This window comes from Plectrocnemia conspersa, unplaced genomic scaffold, assembly GCF_051122295.1.
Source record: "Plectrocnemia conspersa isolate PC_06_02 unplaced genomic scaffold, ASM5112229v1 ptg000004l, whole genome shotgun sequence".
Taxonomy (NCBI): Eukaryota; Metazoa; Arthropoda; class Insecta; order Trichoptera; family Polycentropodidae; genus Plectrocnemia; species Plectrocnemia conspersa.
Genome location: NW_028277168.1, coordinates 7265884 through 7287660, shown reverse-complemented (window position 1 = coordinate 7287660; position 21777 = coordinate 7265884). Strand labels below are relative to the sequence as shown.

At 30.8% G+C, this 21777-nt stretch overlaps 3 protein-coding genes across 6 annotated transcripts in view; 1 reads left to right on the top strand and 2 right to left on the bottom strand.

Moving 5' to 3' along the window:
- Pkc53E (Protein C kinase 53E) overlaps positions 1-9316 on the bottom strand; it is a 220542-nt gene extending 211226 nt beyond the window's left edge. For both annotated transcript variants that reach the window (XM_088184718.1, XM_088184719.1), the window contains exon 1: positions 9075-9316. In XM_088184718.1, the coding sequence (XP_088040844.1) occupies positions 9075-9250 (176 nt within the window). In that variant the 5' untranslated portion in view covers positions 9251-9316. The remainder of the gene's footprint in view (positions 1-9074) is intronic.
- A 2678-nt stretch (positions 9317-11994) lies between these two features.
- Positions 11995-21028, top strand: tum (Rac GTPase activating protein tumbleweed). Of its 3 annotated transcripts, none has more exons than XM_088184715.1 (15): positions 11995-12139; positions 12500-12619; positions 12936-13138; positions 13210-13390; positions 13459-13631; positions 13701-13817; positions 15734-15905; positions 15980-16115; positions 16783-16915; positions 16982-17128; positions 17200-17326; positions 17408-17531; positions 17596-17728; positions 18429-18709; positions 20566-21028. In XM_088184715.1, the coding sequence occupies exons 2-15, from the start codon at positions 12517-12519 to the stop codon at positions 20615-20617; spliced, it is 2082 nt and encodes a 693-aa protein (XP_088040841.1). In that variant the 5' UTR covers positions 11995-12139; positions 12500-12516; the 3' UTR covers positions 20618-21028. The 3 variants fall into 3 exon arrangements, with proteins under 3 accessions (XP_088040841.1, XP_088040843.1, XP_088040842.1); XM_088184716.1 differs by lacking the exon at positions 11995-12139 and adding an exon at positions 12241-12379; XM_088184717.1 differs by lacking the exon at positions 13701-13817 and having other exon boundaries at positions 12003-12139.
- On the bottom strand, positions 20935-21777 carry LOC148235770 (tetratricopeptide repeat protein 36 homolog). Its single transcript, XM_088184725.1, has 3 exons — positions 21617-21777; positions 21360-21551; positions 20935-21300 (listed from the first exon to the last, which is right to left on the bottom strand). Exons 1-3 carry the CDS (start codon positions 21726-21728, stop codon positions 21059-21061), a joined length of 546 nt encoding a protein of 181 aa, XP_088040851.1. The 5' UTR covers positions 21729-21777; the 3' UTR covers positions 20935-21058.

Here is a 21777-nt window from a genome sequence, read left to right as displayed (position 1 = left end):
TGGCATTTTATGACGCCGCACAAAGTGAGACTGACGATGATGGGAAAAAAATACGAATATTCTTATGAACGACAGTGCTCGGATATATTAAGGCAAAGGTCTTAAGAAAACTACCACATTTTAACTATTTCCCAAGAGAACTCATTACAATGCAATGAGTCACTGCCCTCGGAAGGAAAAATGAGGACAAAACAACGATAAAAATCTCCCGGCGTTGACAAGGTAAACTTTTAAGGCAAAATGTATTACAGCAATTAAAAAGAGCTTTTACTGTTGTATTGCGCGGTCTGCAATCGTTTATTACTATATTTTTTAAGGAGAGAAGGCGAGATTATTACATACTATTATTTCAAGATTTTATCACTCTGGCAGTCTGGCGTCTACTTAGAGTGTAACTTGGGAACACGGTTCCACTGGGAGTCGTAAAGATTCACATTTTATTTTTGCAAAAATATCGTATAAAAACAATACAGTAAATTATATGTTTATGGAATGAAAAAAGAAATAAGAAATTAAGAAAAATAATTTTACATCGTCAACATTCGCGGATATGATTTTTTTATTATGTTATAAACGTGTAAAAGAGAGGAATGACAGACCACTAACAAGTACTGAATTGCAATAAACGAGCGTACAATAACTAATTTAGTCGGATTGAAGATAAATATCGTTTTGGAAATTTTCGTGAATTTATGCCTACTTAAAAACAGAGGTCGGTAACGAATAGGTAAATTTTAATAATTTATTTTTATTTTATTAATTTATTTAGCTTAATAGCTAATTTATACATGAAACAAATTTTAACTAAACATATAAATATATATTAAATATAACATAAACAGAAAATAAAAAAAAGACTTAATATCATAATTTATTTCTTAATGCACAAAGGTGTATTTTTATTCCATTTTGGAAACCCATTATAGTTTTATAGTGTTTTAATAAGTATTTAAAAAAAGAATAAAGATGTACATAGATTTAATACTAGAAAAAAAGACAATTTAATAATGGTTACGTATAAGAAAACGAGTACGGCCAGGGGAATTATGTAATGTCGCGGATTTAAATAAATAAAGAAACACCTTCGTGCTTTAATAATTAAATTATAATACTAAGTCTTTTTTTATTTTCTGATTTTGTTTATATTGTATATTTAAAGTATGTTTAGTTATAATTAGTTTAATGTAAATAAATAAAATAATAATAAATAATACCCATGAGCTAAATGTAAATAATGACCGCCAGACTCAAAAACTGTACACAAAATTTTTATAACCGTTATTTCCACTAACAATATATTGTGCTATCGTCGAAACACTAGTCATTAATTTGCTCAACAAATAGTTTATTTTTATGGAGATCGGCAAATGACCATAATGGTTTTATTTATAGAGTAATACCCCAGAAACACTCATGCTTTATTAGAGATACGGAATTTGTCAATATGGTTTATTTAATCTAAATATGCCTTTTTCTCACCTGTCCAAGCTTCAGTCAAAGAAAACATATGTCCACTTAACAACAGAGATTGAGTGACACACTTTGATTCACAATCGCGCTTCGTAAGTCAGTAATATCGGCATTTTATTACCCCATTGTAATGCATTGGGTTCACTGGAAGTTGTCCGAACCGAAGTTACAACTGAAGTCGGCCGAGATCTACGACTTCGAGTAAGCGACCACACTGTCGCAAATTTCATATGCCGTCCGGACGGCGGCTTCTGTCACGTACAGCCGGCCGGAAAAAAAGTGCCAAATAATCGCAATTTTTAAATTGTCATATTATTAAAATCACGCTACTGATAATTATAAAAGTTTGTGTGTGCACTCACCAACACAATATCAATGAAAACTTTTCGGTCGTAAATATTCAATTTACGCAAAATCTTTGTCGGCTTTTACAAAATGCCATAAGGCATAAAAATCATACTTTAGAATACGAACACCACATCTGTAACTATTCTAGAATTTGTCGCCATCGATTCTAAATAAGAATTCGTTATAGTGTGACATTTATATAAACCGATCTAGGAAAATACATAAGGATATTCGAAACGATTTTTTTTAACAAAATAGAGTACCACTAATTATTTAATTTTATATGAAAAAAAATATAATAACGATTTCTGTTAGAAGAATATACTATCAAAAATATAATTAATCCCTTTTGGTGCCCTAAAATATTCAAAGATGTCGGTAATAGTCTGTTGAAGTCCCCGATAAGCATGTGGTATTATAAATTGACCACGTGACCACGATGCAGCGCTCGACATGCGTGTTAACCATAGGAAGCCTACGCGCATACTGAAATTGAACCGAGTTACTCGTTCTATCTCAGTTTACGAACCACCATATAATTATCATTCTCACTCTCGTCACTTAACACGTGAGAGAGCGAAAGTGGAAGTATCTCACCGCTCGCGCTCGAAAGAACAGCTCCGACTTCGGTCCCTTTGACTCAGAAAAAATGCCGACAATGTTCGGAAGCGCTCGAAGCTGGCCAAGTCGACTGAATTACCCCCACTTTACCTCACGTTCTCGGTAACCTCGGACAACTTCCGAGAGATTTTAGAGCGGGCAGAATCGAACTCGACCGAAGTAACCCACTATATTCTTCGTCCTTGGCCAACCTTGGCCAGCCTCCAGAGAGTGTAGTGCAGGCATCATGTTAAGAAATAAATTTGATAGCCAGCTACACAAAAATAATTGACCTGACTTTTTCGCATTCGACACCGCCACCTGATACTGACACCTGAATTACATCTGTATACATAATAAATTGCCCAATAATAATACATATAGACAGATCCACTTAGCGTCCCGCTGGCTGATTTAGTCACACCATTTAGCATTAAAACCCGAAATTTGTCAATCATAAATCAGTGCAAGGTGGTTAATATCGTTTTATGATAGCACTAGTTATCAAAATTTGAGTACTTTTCGTCGGAAGAGATCGGTTTATTCCGCATTGCATTGCGGTCTGACACCGCCAAATAAACTATTCGTGTAGCAATAAACTAGTACACATGTAAGAATTATAGATTTTATATATAATACTATGTATGTATACATTTTTATGCATAAATAATAATTATAAATAGATTTACAACACTAATGATTAAATATATTAGCAACAACGTTTACTATTGCTAATAATATTATATATTTACCAACTTGTTAGAATAATTTTGAGAAAATATTGTTGTTGACCTCGAAACGAGACCTAAGCAAACACTAATCAGAGAATCGTTTATATTAGTTGATCAGATTATAATAATGCGCGTCATAGGAGTTTATTTTATTATATAACGAATTCTATATTTTTAAAATGAAAATTATTTTAAAATAGTTTGAAGCAAATTGACTTATTTATTGTGAAACTACTACATTGAAATCTTCTAGTAAACTAACCGCTATGCAGTAAGTCGTCTGTAGTACCATTAAAAAGCGCATTTTTATACCTCAACAGTGCAACAATCGATATGGCATTATTATGCAATGCATACATTCCAGCATGCATTATATACACTGACGTATGCATTTCGAAAACGCGTTTAAACCACTTTGTAAGGTTTCGATGTCTTAATGGTTATGATTGTGCAAGTACCTCATATTTTTTGTATTGCTGTAGGTCGACAGGACTATGACACAATCTATAATTTATGATGCAGAATTGAATTGCATCGCGTTTTTAATAAATGTATAATTATAGTATCGTGACATGATAATTACATGTATTTACTCAGATAAATTCTAAAGATAATACACATTTATTGAGACGTCGTCAAATTAAGGTTCAAATATGACTAGGGATGGAGTTCAGCGTGCTTTATTAAACACCAGCTCTGAAAATCCCTGAATTTAAAATTATATCAAAATTGTTGAATAATACATGCTTGCGAATTTTGCGAAAAATCCAAAGATTCAGATATTGAATGACGATGTACTAAATATTGTCGTCTTTAATAAACAAGTAAGTTCAATTTCGACACGAGTTGCAGATATTTATTATCCGTTTCAAATAATAAAAAGCGTTCAAACAATCTTCCTTACATTCAGGTACTTCTAAAAATATTTTATACGCTGATCCTTTATTGTGTTATCTATGAGTAGCAATAAATACCTTTTTGCCTTATTTATTTTTTCACTTTCATTTATTTAATAGCCAATTTATTTTAATAAAATATATTCCTATAATACTTGTCAGTTACGATTATCCAAGAGCACATCATAATAAAATAGTGCGTAGGAAATTGTTTTTTGAATACTCAATTAGTTCAAAAAATTGATTAATAAGTACATTGATAACTACCTCACAATGCATTTGGAGAATCTGTACATTCTAACTCTTCAAGCAAATTCTTGAACTAGCGATGATTCTTTGAATTTATTCGAATGTTATTTATAATATGTTAAACCGTCTTGATAACATATTCATATTTGAAATATCTAGCTGCTAAAAGTTAACGGTGAATTATGCAATGAAGAGGTATAAACCGCGGAAATCTATAATCACTTTTTAAAAGGCCAATGAGACCTACATTTTTAAATAACATTGCAGGTGCTCCGTCAGTTGCTACACTTACAAGTTTGTTCAATATCGTGTCAGTGAACTCTTAATATTAGGGTTACCATAATTTAAAAATATCAGAGGGAACACTAAAAATAAAAATATCATTTTGAAAATTTTTGTTCGAGGAGTAAAAAAATACTGTGGAAGGCAAAAAAAGTCATTTAAAAAATTTTGTTCAAGTAGGATAAAGGAGAAAAGATTGTTGCAGGACCTAAAAAAAGGTCGTTTCGGAAATTTTTGTTGGTTTAGGGATGCTGTGGGAGCTAAAAAATATCACTTCGGACATTTCTGTTCTGGAGAAGAAAAAAATCAGGGAAAATGTGTAGTCACCTTATTTTTATCGACACCCTAAATCGATTCTTTGAGTGCTAATAAATCGAGTATTTATTATTTTTTAATTATTTCTGCAGAAACATAACGAGTGCTTGCTATATTTTACGAGCTCGCTACTGTAGAGCCGCATGCGGCTCGCTAGCCGCCTCTATGAACTAAATTTATAACCTAAAATGTGCTTAGCGGTTCACGTTATATTATATTAGTGGGCACCACTCTATTTATAGTTCAACTCTAAGGAGTCCTACATTATTTTCGAAGATAAACTGAATCGATAGAATAATTAAGCAGAAGTATACACGCGCATCTACAGCTATCTAGAATTCTGATGTGGCGACCACACACAATTTGAAAGGGTCATTGACTCAAAACTTGCGTTAATTTACTATTACTAAAATCTATCAACAAAGAAATAAGACAATAGCGTAAAGGACAATGCCCATCAAGCGAATACGCTATACTTAATTTGCCGTTCTAAGAAGCAACTGCAGCAACTGGCTGGATGATCGCTACTTAATTGCAATGCCTGGATACTTAAGCCTTGACTCCGATGAGGAGAAGGCAGTCACTAGCAGCCACTCGAAGAGACTCGGCTCGGAGAATATACTATCGCCACCACAACTCTGAGGATCGCTCACTGACATCATCCCTCCGCCAGCTTCTCTACCATTACTCAGATGAAACGTCTCACTGGCTACGAAGTCATCATCTCCTAGGGTTCCCAAACCTTAAACTAATATACAATCATTTTGATTCCTTTTATAGACAATCTGTCTTGGACGTTCTAAGTAATATCAGCAATATACAATAACAATGCTTATTGTCACGTTAATGCTCGAGAAACAAAGCATACTTGTATTAATAAAGATGCATGTAAAGACTCATACAAAATGATAATTTATGATCACTGAGCTATTATGGCTGATCACTCCAAAGTATAACTATTATTATCAATTTAAGCGCCAGTAAACCTGTACGTGATTAATTGCTGCTGAAAATCGAGCATATAAAAAATCAGACTTATCAGAATCGTTAAGAATGGTAAACATTTGAAATATATTCACGTCAGGTTTATTTGGTTATCAAGTTACACAAACTTTTACCATAACCAAAAATATGACGAAGTAGCCCTTTGGTCCTTAATATTATACTTTAATTTATATTATAATTTTATATTTACGACACAGTCTAGCAGTTTTAGTTTTTAACAAGCTCTCTTATCGTGCGCACATTTAAATTACCACAATCTTCTATACAGAGCACTAGAGAATATAAAGCACTTCGATACTCAGTAGCAATTTCGCTAGCCAAAGACAAAATGGCAGTCGCGATTTTTAACTTTTTTCTCTCCTCCGTTCATATTTGCGAAGGTTAAGTGCCGCAATAAGTCACGTCCGAATCGCGAAGCTTTTCTCGCATTTCGCGTGGTGAATCGCTGGAAATTTACGAGGCAGTAAAATAATGCCAAACGATCTCAGATCTCTACGTACAGCGAATTAAAGGTCAAAGTCATAATGATACGACTATGAAAAAGGAACGGGGGAAGAAACTTTTTGTATGATACTTTAACAGATATCTGACAATCACGAAACAGGTTTTTTCCTTGTATGTACATAATATTTACACACATATATATATTACATTGATTGAAAATTGATCATTACAACTAAGTAAACACAATCAATAACCACTAAGTAGTGATATTTATTTTATTAGTTATAAACTATTATTACAGCCTACCATCTAAATATGTCACTATGTATTATCAATTATATTTTAATTATTCATCAGAAATATTAGGGAAATCTTAAAAAAACTAATCTGTAATGATCGATGGAAATGATATTTATATAATAATCACTAAATCTGATCTACCAGATACGATATAAATTGAAAAGTACTTGAGTCTTTCAGGTATTAGTTAATCACCAACCGTGCTAATAAACATATATTTAACGCACCTCTTCATATTACTCAACGGGTATATGTATATACACAAAAATAAAAATAATAATATGTATATGGTACTGGAGTATACATAAAACTATCAAATATGAAACCTGTCTCCGAGTATATGAACAAAACGGTGGCAGTCGAATTACTGAAAACAAAAATATAGCCCGCCAGTCAAAAATTGGAACAGACCCGTTTTAACATATCCCGGATGCAATTCGTCACTATAATTCAAATAATGGCTTATTGAAGTGTTGTCGGATTTATGTGGTTATGTTCGGGCAATTCATCTAAAATTGAACAGCCTCGATATACGCTATATTTTGACACAAGAGGAAATATTTTAATTAAATCTATGCATTGACAAAGAGGGAAAACCCATCTTGCAAATGGGTGAATGTATGACTATTACCTGGTAACAGAGCGAAACCAGTTTTATTGACATTCGTGAATGAGTGCATAGCTTTTGTGCCGTATCGAGAATATATTTTTATCGCAAGCGAATGGATCCTTTTTAATATAATCGAAACTGTATTGTGCTTATCACGTTTCTGACGCAGTAGGATATACTTGAAAATATGATATTAGCTATTTTAGATGTAATCGAAGAATCACAACATATTCATCTAGTGTTAAGATTTAATTACACCGATTTAGATTTTTATCGTAAGTACTTCTAATGCCGATAATTATGATCGGTGGATAATAACAAATTGTGCAATAAGAAACCAACATATAATTACAGTAAAGAATTTGTATTTAAGTAAAATTATTGTTAATTTAACATTATTTAACGAGTCCAACAAGAGATGCATTATCTTATGTATCTAATGATTTCAACGCTACAAATTAACAAAGTATGTTATTAAATTTGGCATGAAAATCAAGATGAAAGAGTAAGGATGAAAATAAGTTTAAATGATTAGGCTTAAAATAAGAAAATAATGATGCCGTAATACTGCCATAATAAACATATATTCCGAATAAAACACAACAGAACTTTCAGTAGAACTTCTCTTAACTACCACTTCGTTCTCGTATTGGAATACGCGAGAGTTCAGCCTTAAAACTCGATAAAAAAAACAGACGCTTTTACTTCGATCGTTTCATTCGATCCAGTTAAGCAAAAGTTGAGCTCAATAAATTCGAGTTCTAATTTCATGATAACTTTTGTGTTTTTAACTTGGCAATTGAAAAGCCGAATGGCTATTGTGATGCATCCGTCTATTGTCACGTACGGTCTGTATCGAGGGCGCCTTGAAATGTATGCAGGCACTTTGAGCTTCAGCAGTTGGTATGACTAAAGCCTATTCACTAGGGTTCTCAATCGAATTATCGATTATTCGCCAGATTTTCAACTATATGAATTTTAAGGGACTCGGGGGAATCATATCCCAGAATACCCTATGTATAATATTTCTATTCCCTCATGTACGGGTATCAGAATAAAATGAGTTATAGAGCATGCTGACCGCGTGCTCTTATCTCTCACTCACTCTCGTCACTTAACACAAGAGCGATCGAAAGGGAAAGTATCTCACCGCCCGCGCCTGATACATATGTATGTATCTTTTCACAACAATAAATTAAGGTACTTGTTAGTTATGCGCAAATTTGTCCATTTGCTGTTCTAACCCAAACCTAACCTAAACGTATATAATAATGGTTAATTTGTTTAGGTTAGGTTTGGGTTTGAACAGTAATATTCAAAATACGACCACTTTAATTTATTATAAGATTATTATAGAAAAAATAGTGTTTTAGTTGCCCATATTTTCGCTAATATATTTTTTTATAAAAAAATTTTGACGTAAAAATAATTTATATACATACATAATTAATGATAAAAATAATTGCATAAAATTAATGAATAATTGAATGAATGCAATGTGTTATCGTTAGTAATAATTAATATGTTGAACTCTTTTTGTTGTACGTCAAAAAATAACAACAATAATCGCCATATAGTGAATGCTAATGAAGATAAAAACCATTAGCTAAGCGATAAATTAATTTTAACGCACATTTTTATTCATCATTTGACATTAATGTGTGTGTACACCGCGATATACATATAAGAAATGTCAATCTCGTTTGACGTTTGAGCTCAATAGTACAAATGGCGATTTCGAGCCGAATAAATTAGTGGCGGTGATGTTTCATTCAATTGTCTGAGGATAATGTTATAGAATAAAGAATCAGATTCGGCACTCACCAGATAAAATCCTTGCAGTGAGAGCAAAAGGTGGGCTGCTTGAAGAATCGCGGCATGAACTTGTGGCCTTTGACATTGTAGACGTTCTTCTTCTTGAGGGCGCCCTTACGGCCGCGCAATCGCATGCCCAGGGAAACGCCCGTGAAGCCCTCATCGGTCGCATCGTCTTCCGCCATGGCGCCGGCTGTCACGCTCACAGCGCCGCCGTACGATCGTCGACCGTCGACCACCGACCGTCGACTGACACGGCCGTCTGTTTACCTCAGCGGTTCGCCTGCAGCGCGCGCCGATCGCGAAGCTACAACGCAACTGATATTGGCCATATCCATTTGACGTTTAATATGCCCTTTTATATTTTATTTGCTCAAAATAACAATATTTTTATAAAGCTTTGTTATGGCCAAAACTTGTCGGTTCTTGAGTAGCACTGAAGTGACGGTTATTCTCTACACTGGCAATCTTCAATAAAACACTGCAGCGGCTCAATCTGTGTCTAATTGCCACCCGTCACCATCACCATCCCTAAAATTTCGTATCTCACACATAGTAAGAAAATGAGCTTTCAATTATAATTAAACATTAATTTTTATCACAACATATACAAAAAAATCAATAACAAATTATCTAATATTTTGAAATAGGTGGCTTCCATTTTATAAATTAAAATAATTTTATGTGTAACTTGACGTACGAAAAAGTATTTGACATAATGTGACACTTTGTGACATAGGGGATAGGGCTTGATTAAATTTAGATTAGAAAGACATCTTAGCACTCCTTATTTATATCAGAGCTTGTTACACGGGCAAATTATCTAGAAAAAAATCAAGGGATTAAATTACCCTTAAAAAGGATTACACAATAAAATAATTACACACTGCAGTAATTTCATATTCTCTAGAAAAATGTTTAGCTCTTTACCATAAATATATTCTATTAGTGTTGGAAAGTGATTTAAAAATATTATACAATATTATCAGTAATTTAAATATTTTAGTTTTTCTTATTCAATTTTCATATTTAATTTTTTTTATGTATAGCCATTATAAAAATAAGAACTTATTTTTCTGACCTAATGAAAAATACATACAATACGATATTATTACAATGTGAAATATATTACTTGTGTATTTTTTATCTTGTGTAATTCTTTTCAAATGTATTTTTTTCTGTATAATTATATCACGTGTATTTTTTTCTATATAACTTTATAAAGATACATAAAGAGAATATTCAGCACCCTGATCTCTAAAAAAAGATCATCTGGAAAATTTTGCAGACTAAGTAAAATGACCAGATTTTTTAACTATCAAAAAGTAACACTAAAAACGGTTCTCTCATTTTTTTGTTCATTTAGAATTCCTGCGAGAGCTAAAAAAATATCTCGCAGCATCCCTGAATTCCCAGATGACCCTTTTTTGCCAGTTGGACGGCGCTGCTTATGCAAACTTCCAATATTGTATTAAATATATTCAAATAGCACCCCCTTTCGAAATAATTAGCGCATCTTCTGGGCTAGTGCCCCGGGCGACCACCTGTGCAGCCCGCCCCTCAGCCCGGCACTACTTATATGGTTTCTGTAATTTTAAAGCACAATGCCACAATTATATAATATTTTTATTAACAACCCCACTCATTATTTATTTTATCAAGTTTGAATGAATTGCCAGGGTAAGAAAAAAATAATATATCAAGTGTTTAAAATAAATTAGCCTATCTGGCAGTATGTCAATGCTTCGTCTTGCATAATTTTCTGTGACGATCTTTTAGCCCTAGTAGAATAAAAATGCGACGTAGATGTATTATCACTTGAATTAACGATACAGTATATATTTTTTTCGTGAAGGAGTAAAATATTTCAAGTTTTTGCTTTTGTATCTTAATATGTTTTTCTTTTTTCATGACCGTTTGAAGAAAACACATTACTTAGATGAATTAAGACAATAATGATGTTTTGGATAACAATGTATCAAATTTATTACAAATAAATTATATTATTCCTTGTGTTGCAATTAAGATTTCCAACAGTTCCGGACTGACCGAAATTAGTCCGGAATTGAAATCGCCATCCAAGATCTCGGTTAAGTGGCAAATTGTAGCGAAATTTCCGAAAAAATATACGCAAAAGATCACCCTATACATTTTTGCACAAAAATTTCTAAAATGAACTTTTTTTAGCATAGTATTTTTAAAACATAGGGTAATATCCAAGTGCAGACAAACTATGGAACAATATGCGAGATGCCACGTCTGTGTGTACTTATTCTTCTGCTTATTTTCTCTTGAGAGACTTAGTTTTTTGGCGACGAGATGGGGACGGGTGGCAATTAGATACAGATTGAGCCGCTGCAGTAGTATTTTGTTGAATTTTTTTAAACTTAATGTTTATAAATATACGGGGCGCGAGTGCGCGACGATGCGCGAACGCACCGAAGGTTGTCAGTCGAAAGAAATCCGTTACGCCAGTGTTACCAGAGTGCCGCCAAGCTTTGGCCATACTAAACATATTTAAATATAAATAGGACCCACAGTTTGTATTTTGGGCTTGATCTAAATAAAGTTCTAAGATTAAACTTAGAGTTTGTACTTTCAATAGGTTAGAACAGCAAATAAATTAATGAATATCATTGACATCTTAGAGCAGCATATAATTACACTAGCGCCTATCAAATAAATTGTATAAAAATGTAAAATGCTAGTGAAAATATGAATTTATAAATTTATTTACTGTATCATTTATGCAGAAAATATAGAATTTTAAAGGAATATGTGCTTTAATAAAAAATTAATTTTGTAATGTTTTTAATTTTGTAATAATAAAAAAATAAAAATAAATAGTAAAAAATATATTTCAGTATTTATATAAATAACTTTTTTATTAAAATAAATTTTAGCTCTAAGAGCTTTATGGTCAAATCTCGGCGCGTTATGGCCGCAACCGACAACGCGTTTGAATGTGACTGTTGCGCTGGCTGTAGCGGCAGCCCGCCCGACTCGCCGGTGCTATTGGTCGGTTTCTACGCTTCGCTTCGCTAGTCCGCCGTTCACTCTGCACCCCATCTAGGGTAAGCTACAACCTCTACCACCTTCTCAATTCCTGCGAACGAATCCCGCCTAATTTTACACACAGTCTTGGCTTCCGTCCAAATAAATTTCATGGCATCTTTTGCTCTCTTGCGTTTAATCGGCAGTATTGCGTAGCAATGGAGTATAAAGCGTGTGAAAATTGGATAAAAGTCGTTATATTACGTCATTATGAATTTCCGTTAAATTTTGATATACTTTTCCTTGAGGCCACCATCAAGGTTATTTTTAACTACCTCATAATGAACACATGTGTTAACTGCTGGACACTTGAATAAACACGTGCGTTGCAATTCTATTTAATTTATTATTATATCTCACGATTGTAACTCATTTTTCAGGTAATATTGCCAGCGTCATGGCAGAAGTGGACGTGTCGCCGAATGCTCTGTCTCTACTTGCCGAGTTTGACGACTTAAATCGCTGCAATTCCATCTTAAACGACGGTAGAGCTGAAGAATGTAAGTGCATTTGATCAGACGAATATCTTTTGTTTTGTGTTTTTGTAGACTGATTATGTTTAGGTTGAAAATAACAGCATCTCAGTTTCATTTTAACTCTACGGACATAAAATTTCTTTCAATTGTAGTAAATAATATTGTAAAATGTAATAAAAAATCAGTCTACAAAATTATGTGACATCTTTAAACTTTAATATGATTATAACAACTTTACTTTTGACATCCATGATGCAGTAAGTGGTATTGATGATGTAATAAAATTATCACTGAAATCGATACTATACTTGATAAAATATTAATACAAGTGTTTCGTTAGATTTTATAAGGTTTTTGGAGATACAAACACAATGGCAGCAACAGTTGTCCAGCGCCGTCACGGAAACCTCGAGACTTCAAAAAGAATTGCAAGAATCCTTGAAAAAGAACTCCATATGGGAGAGTAAGCTGAGTCATGCTAGAAAGCTGCTCGATTCTGAACGAAAGCAAAGGATCAGAGCCGAAAGCGAGAAGAATTCATTGGTTAGATATACATAGATTTTATGTTGGAACACTATTCTACAACAAATATTATATAGTATCAATTTTTATAGGAAAAGCAGATGACTTTAGCACGGGATTTATTATTCAACGATAATAGATCAAAGCTAAACAATGATACTTTAGAAAAATTAGCTTTTCTTAACAATACATCAACGAGTCGCTCCACTCACGTTGGAATCGATCCAATCGTTCATGGCAGATTGAATACAATCACAGAATTAAATTCTACAGGTTAATTGAATTTAATGTACTCATTATAAACATGCTATATTATTATTAATGATTTAAAATATGATCAGGTAATTTATTATCAGATCAAAGTTTTTCTAGATCAGAAGATGATTTAGACGAGTCAATCGTTAATGGGAGGAGGTCTTGGAAGCGTCATCGACCTTCGGGCGGCCCGGTTCATATACCTCCGAGTGAGGAGCATTCATCGGCAAAAAAGAGATGTTCTTCGGAGAGGAGTAAAGTAAGTTTTTATTTTAATCACCTCCACATCTCTCAGGCTTTTCTTTTCTTAACTATTTTTTGCATGAAGGTGGAAACTAATGCAAGTAATGGAAATAGGGTTATTGCCACCACTACGGTTACAGTGGATCGTTGCATCGTCGACGGTTCAGGAAACGGGAGAATAACCGCCTCATCCGTTATTGAGGTATTCCATCTATATACTAATAATCACAGTACTGGTCGATCTTATTCTGGCCTCTACTGCGCTTGCACACATATGATTAAATTTATGACTTGAATTAAAAAAAAATATTGAATGTTTTGATGTTAAAATTATTTTATCAATGGCTTTCAATCAGTGGGTCGCATAAGATCAAAATTAAAAAATCATAAAATTTGTTTTATATCTAGTTTAAAAAAATATTTACAAAGAAACAATGTCAATGGCTTTAAGTATAAAATTGCTAACACCGTATTTGACAACTTTATAGGAGAAACAATAAATTAAATAAGGCAACTGGAAAATAGGAATATGAAACAATGTCTCAAGTTTATAGTTGAATGTTTGTAGTTTTTAGAAATACTTTTTTTTGAGTATGTGTATTTTGATTAATAAGATAGCATTGTTAAGTTATTTTCACCCAAATTTACACTTTAAACCATCGATATTTTGAAACTCAATATAAATAAAATAATGCTAGTTTTAAAGATTAATTTATGAAATGTATTGATTTTGTTTCCATGAAAAAATTATATTTTAATCTAATGTATTTAAATAAAATTTAAATTTTATTTATTTATATATGATTATATTTTCATTGAAAATAAACCTGTTCAATCTGCCTCGTACTGAAACCAGAAACCTTACAATTTCTGCAAGAGCCTGTTTTTTTGTGTTCATGGTTCACTGGCTGCCCATTCACATCTAACCTGATTAAATTTTATAACAATTTATATAGCAAAACAAAACAATTAGGTACAAGCGGCAGTGAGTGAGTGTTGATCAGAACAGTGAGTACCCCATGAATAACTACAACGAATCGACTTAAAAAAGTGTAATTTAAAATTGTATATAAATAAATTAAATGTATACACAAATGAATAAATTTGACCACTCATAACAGAAAAGGTACCGAAAAATTAACTTATTAATTATTTTATTAAAACCAAATTTTGCTACTGGTTTATTATTACAGTGCCACACTCAAATTTGACAGTTGCGAAACGTCCATTGCCGTTCAAACCTAAACCTAACATAAACAAATTAATTATTATACTGTTACCATATTCGTTTAGGTTAGGTTTAGTTTGAACAACAAGTTGACGTTTCACAACTGCCAAATTTGAGCGTGGCGCCGTGATAATAAAGTAATCTCAACAAAATCGATGCATTTCAATTACTAATCCTCAAAACTAACATTAAATTTGTATTGAGTTTCAAAATATTCAGTTTCTTTGCAAATATTTTTTTAAACTAGAAATAAAATGATTTTAATTTTGGCCTCATGTGACCTCACAGATTGAAAGTCACTGATAAAATAATTTTAACATGTGTAGCAATACAAGTCAAAACATTTGATAAATTTTTGTTTTTAACACTTAAAGTACCAGATTCCGATTAACACGCTTTTCGGGGACCAGATCGTACAGCCGGAAACGCTATCACGCTTTTATGACATTTTTAACATACTCTTACTGAGATCTTTGAATATTTTAAGACTAATAGTATATTATTCTAACAGATGTTATTATAATTTTTTCGATACAAAATTAAATAATTAAAAAATAATTAGTGGTTTGAGTTTTTGTAAAAAAATCTTTTCGAATATCGCATTAAGTGTTAATTCAAAGTATCATATTTTTTTCTTTTAAATCTGTGCTGCGCAGGGTTTTTGCGAAGCAGTTGTTTTCACACATCATGCAATAAATAAATGACCCATCAGTCAGTCGAGCGTTTAAACGACTTTGCGTTTGCTTCATTGCATATGTGCTCATATACGTGTGCTAGTGCAGTAATGGCCGATATAAAATCGACCAGTACTATAATCACTCATTGCAAAGCTTGCATTTAAAATTATTTTTAATACTTATGTAAACTTTATAATTTATTAATTTTTTTAGGGAGTTGTAAATAACGACGAAGAGAGGCAGGAAAGTCAAATGAGCAGTTGCACACAACCAACTCCCAAGTCCACCAAAGTTGAATACATTATGAAGACGCCATCTAAGATGGACACTAATAGCAACTATGCTAAGAATATCAAACACTTTGCTCATCCAGAGCAAGTTAGAGGTATATTTACCTAAATATTATACTTTTAATCGTTAATGATCATATTGCTTAATTTTAATAAAATAATATAATAGGTAAAGAAGCCGAAAGTTGGTCAGCAATGGTGAGTGGAGGAGCTTGTAGTCCACGAGGACCTGCCAGACTACGCCAGCATTCCTTTACAAACAAAACTGTAATACGACCAGAACCTTGCACTACTTGCGGAAATAGGTAATGATTTATTTATGTGCTTTACAGCTAATAGTAGGCGTAAACCAAAACTTGCCATCTCTTTTTAAATGATCAATAATGATGAAATGGATAGCTCTCAAACTGACTGTGTTAACGCAAATATAATGTAGAAATAAATATATTCTCTCTTTGAATATGCCAATAAGGATTGTTATCCTAATCGCATATACTTTCAATATCTTCATAATCTACCACATTCCATTACACAGTTTTAGTATATCTTAATCCCCCAGCAGCATAATAGGAATACCTACCTTGAGGATTACTTTGTGTTGTGATTCAGGGAATTTAAGGATTCAACTTGATAACTTTTTTTTATTTCTTTGTCCATTATGTTATACATCTAGTATAATTTCTTTATACATAGTCCATTAAATACATCATTAGCATTTTATTTTGTGTCTGACTATAATACACTTAATATTTACGTATGGACCTTCCAATAGCTTATTTATTATTTAGTAACAGCTTCATTAATCTATAAATGCCTATCAAACCCATTTTTTTTCTAAAAAAATTTGAACGAGTTCATAACTGACAACAGATAGCCTTTTACCTCAAACACTTGACTAATCGACAGCTGTGTTTACCAATTGTCCTGGATCTTCTCCCTTGTAACATTTTTTAATACATATATTGCTTACAGAATTCGATTTGCCAAGGCTGTGGTCAAATGTACCGATTGTCGTGCTGTGTGTCATATTGAATGTAAAGATAAGCTGCCGTTACCTTGTGTGCCTAGTCATGGAACTCCATCAGCCAGCGGACCCAATCAAATGGTTAATATTGCAATATTGGGCTTAGTTAAACTTCTGTCATAAATATTATACGATTAAATTCTATAGGGAACGATTGCCGATTACACTCCAAGCGTGTGCCCAATGGTGCCGGCTCTCATAATCCACTGTGTCAACGAAGTCGAAGCTCGAGGTCTCACAGAAGTTGGATTATATAGGGTTCCTGGTTCAGAAAAAGAAGTGAAATCTCTTAAAGTATAATTATTTTCATTGATTTATGTGATATTTTCATAGCCAACGTTTATTTAATTTCATTGTGTTTATAGGAACGATTCTTAAAAAATAAAGGAACACCACCATTAACCAACATTGACATTAATGTGATATGTGGGTGTATTAAAGACTTCCTCAGGTCTTTGCGTGAGCCTTTGGTCACTTACTCGCTGTGGTCCGGTAAGTTGATTACGTCGAGCTTTGTAGCTATTCAAATGAACACGGCTAAGTATAATATAAATTATTGATTTTTTTGTATAGATTTTGTGGCTGCAACTGAGATGTCTGACAAGAACGATAGCGAAGCTTCACTTTATCAGGCAATTAGTGAATTGCCTCAACCTAATCGTGATACCTTGGCGTTTATGATGCTGCATCTTCAAAGGTTTTTTGTTTGTTGCGTATTATAAATATGTTGTATTATGTGTTAATAAATAATATTTTTTTAGAGTTGCTGAATGCATTGAGTGTAAGATGCCAGCGGAGAATTTAGCTAAAGTATTTGGACCTACCATCATCGGCTATTCTGATAATGACCCAAATCCAAACGAAATGTATAATCAAACCAGACAACAAGTAGCTGTAAGTTTGTCAGTCCTATGTTCAATACCCATGCAGCTAACTGCATTCTATTATATCCTAATAAAGCATAATAGTACTATTTTGGGAGTTATTTTGTACCGTGATAATCAACTGGATAACCAGTAGCATAATCGTGCATTGAATAAAACTAATGTGCTAGAACTGGCATCTGTTAAAGAGAAATATATCTCAGCATCAAATGATTTTTAAATAGATCATATTTCAAAAATAGATTTTTTTATGTCAACTAACAGAAGGTATAAACATCACTCCATTAATAAATGCGGATGATACAGCTCTCAGGAACCTGTATTCATATCAACATATCAACAGAAGAGAATATTAAGAGTGATCAATTTGCGAATTTTAGTGAGACAGGCAAACTTTTAGAAATATGACATTAATGTGGATTTTGAAAAATTCCGTGTGACAAATTAAAATTTTTTTTTGAACTACGAAAATGCTTAATTAAAAAAATCTGAAAATAATAAATTTTTTATCAACGGATTGCTTGCCTGCACAAAAAAACACAGCAAAACTTGATACATTTTTACATCCTGTGCCGTCTACTTCACAGGTGTACCCATTTTGAAAAATACTGTTCATTAATGAACTATTAAAAATCATATTTAAATCCTTGTAAAACTAAAAGTGTTAAAAATTATTGGTTTTATAAAAATGTCCTTTATTTTTGTTGCAGGTGATGGAGCGCCTTTTAGAGATATCGTCGGATTATTGGGCTCGTTTCGCAGCCGTCACTAGCTCAGATGGGTCATGTGTTGTAGCGACCCCGCCTTTGCATCGCACTCCATCGTGGAGGCCCCGCATTAACACAATGCCACAACTGAGCTCACGGATGATGACGAGTGCTCCGGTTTCAAAAGACACCATCGTTTCGACCCCGAGTTTGACTTCTAGTTCAAAGTCTAGTGCTAGTAACGCAAAAGCGAGGGGATTCTTTTACACTCCCGTCAGTGGAAGGTAACACATTGAACTATTATTGTATATATATATATATATATATATATATATATATATATATATATATATATATATATATATATATATATATATATATATATATATATATATATATATATATATATATATATATATATATATATATATATATATATATATATATATATATATATATATATATATATATATATATATATATATATATATATATATATATATATATATATATATATATATATATATATATATATATATATATATATATATATATATATATATATATATATATATATATATATATATATATATATATATATATATATATATATATATATATATATATATATATATATATATATATATATATATATATATATATATATATATATATATATATATATATATATATATATATATATATATATATATATATATATATATATATATATATATATATATATATATATATATATATATATATATATATATATATATATATATATATATATATATATATATATATATATATATATATATATATATATATATATATATATATATATATATATATATATATATATATATATATATATATATATATATATATATATATATATATATATATATATATATATATATATATATATATATATATATATATATATATATATATATATATATATATATATATATATATATATATATATATATATATATATATATATATATATATATATATATATATATATATATATATATATATATATATATATATATATATATATATATATATATATATATATATATATATATATATATATATATATATATATATATATATATATATATATATATATATATATATATATATATATATATATATATATATATATATATATATATATATATATATATATATATATATATATATATATATATATATATATATATATATATATATATATATATATATATATATATATATATATATATATATATATATATATATATATATATATATATATATATATATATATATATATATATATATATATATATATATATATATATATATATATATATATATATATATATATATATATATATATATATATATATATATATATATATATATATATATATATATATATATCTATCGGGTATTTCTTCTCCGAGGGGTAGAGACGGGTTGAAGATGCTGTTCAGGACTGCTCTGTCCTTTTCGCTTAATTTTGGTAAAGCTGACATTGTCAATGAGCAAAAGATTGATACTGGTTTGATCAAACGTAAAACACTAACAGAGATAAATATATAATTTGCATAGCGGAACCTGTTTTATATAGAAATCAAGGTGATTGTGGAAATATTTGCTTCTGATTAATAAATATGTTTACGGTTTGACTAATGTACAATATAACACTCAAGAGCATTTCCGTTATTTTACATGAAAAATGTTGATATATTTTAATAAAGAACGACTTAACAACACTTAAAATATTGTTGCAACAATAAATTTAAAAAATGTGCATTCTAGTTTCAACCTTGACCCACCCTGGGCGAAGTGTTGGTACCCAAAGTTTTTTTGTCGTATCTTTTTAATTACTAATTTTATTAAATAAATATTTTGTGTAGTCCTGTATAAAAGGTTAAAAATATGTTTTATATATATATATATATATATATATATATATATATAAATATATATATATATATATATATATATATATATATATATATATATATATATATATATATATATATATATATATATATATATATATATATATATATATATATATATATATATATATATATATAATAATACTATTTAGTATTAAAATTCTTTTAATTTATAGTAATACTGCGACAAGGAATCGAAAATTTTACGGAACTCCCGATGGCATTTAAATATTTTTTGCTACTTAAATCGTTATTTTTTTATACGAACAATATGATTTGTAGTGATCTTAGTTTTGAAATGTATATATCTTTTATATTAACCAGTATTATTCATTTGTGTTAATCTATGTTTATATTAATTTTGCCAATATGAATTGCCTAAGTTGCTAGTATTGTGCATTTATTTTTTTAAATGGTAATGATATTTTTTTGTAATTTATTTTCAATTTTGGTTTTAAGTGCATGATGTTAAAGCATACAACATGTAATTTACTTTATTCATTCCGTGATTTTCCATGACTAAAAATAATATGATACAGAACTGCTTGTATATATATAATACATATATTATTAATTATTGCATAAGAACAAAGTGTACTTACAAAATCATTCCATATATAATAAAAATTATATGTTTATTAATCGAGTATTTTATTTACTTCTTTATCACTACAGCTGTTGCATCACTTGGCTCAGCATCTGATTGCATAGTGCAGCATATGGATTCATGTCAATTAGCTGTTGCTTAGCAAATGGACTGCCAAGCTTGGCGGCACGACTAAAATCCTCTTTAGCTTCCATTTCCTTACCTTCCTTTTTGTATATAATTCCTCTTTGACACAGAGCTTGCTTATAAGTTTTGCCTATTTTGTCACTCAGCTCGATCGCCTTATTCAAATCGACAAGTGCAGCTAAAATTTTATTCAGATATATATTAAAAAAATAATTAAGAATATTGATCTATAATCACCGTTGTTGTCTCCCAAAAGACGATATACTTGAGCTCTATTATTATAACTTGCAGCTCTTTCAAGAGACAATTTAATGATTTTCTCAAATATCTCCAAAGCTTCAAAATATTTTTTCTCTTCTGCGCATTTGACGGCTGATATTTCTAATTTGATCAGTTCTTCAGAATCACGTTCGTCGGAAGCCGTCTCATCTGAATATATTAATTCACTACGTAATCTCTCGATTGATAGTTTTAGCTAATATTTGATGACTTACTAAGTTCTTCTGCAAATTCATCGGGTATTTCTTCTCCGAGGGGTAGAGACGGGTTGAAGATGCTGTTCAGGACTGCTCTGTCCTTTTCGCTTAATTTTGGTAAAGCTGACATTGTCAATGAGCAAAAGATTGATACTGGTTTGATCAAACGTAAAACACTA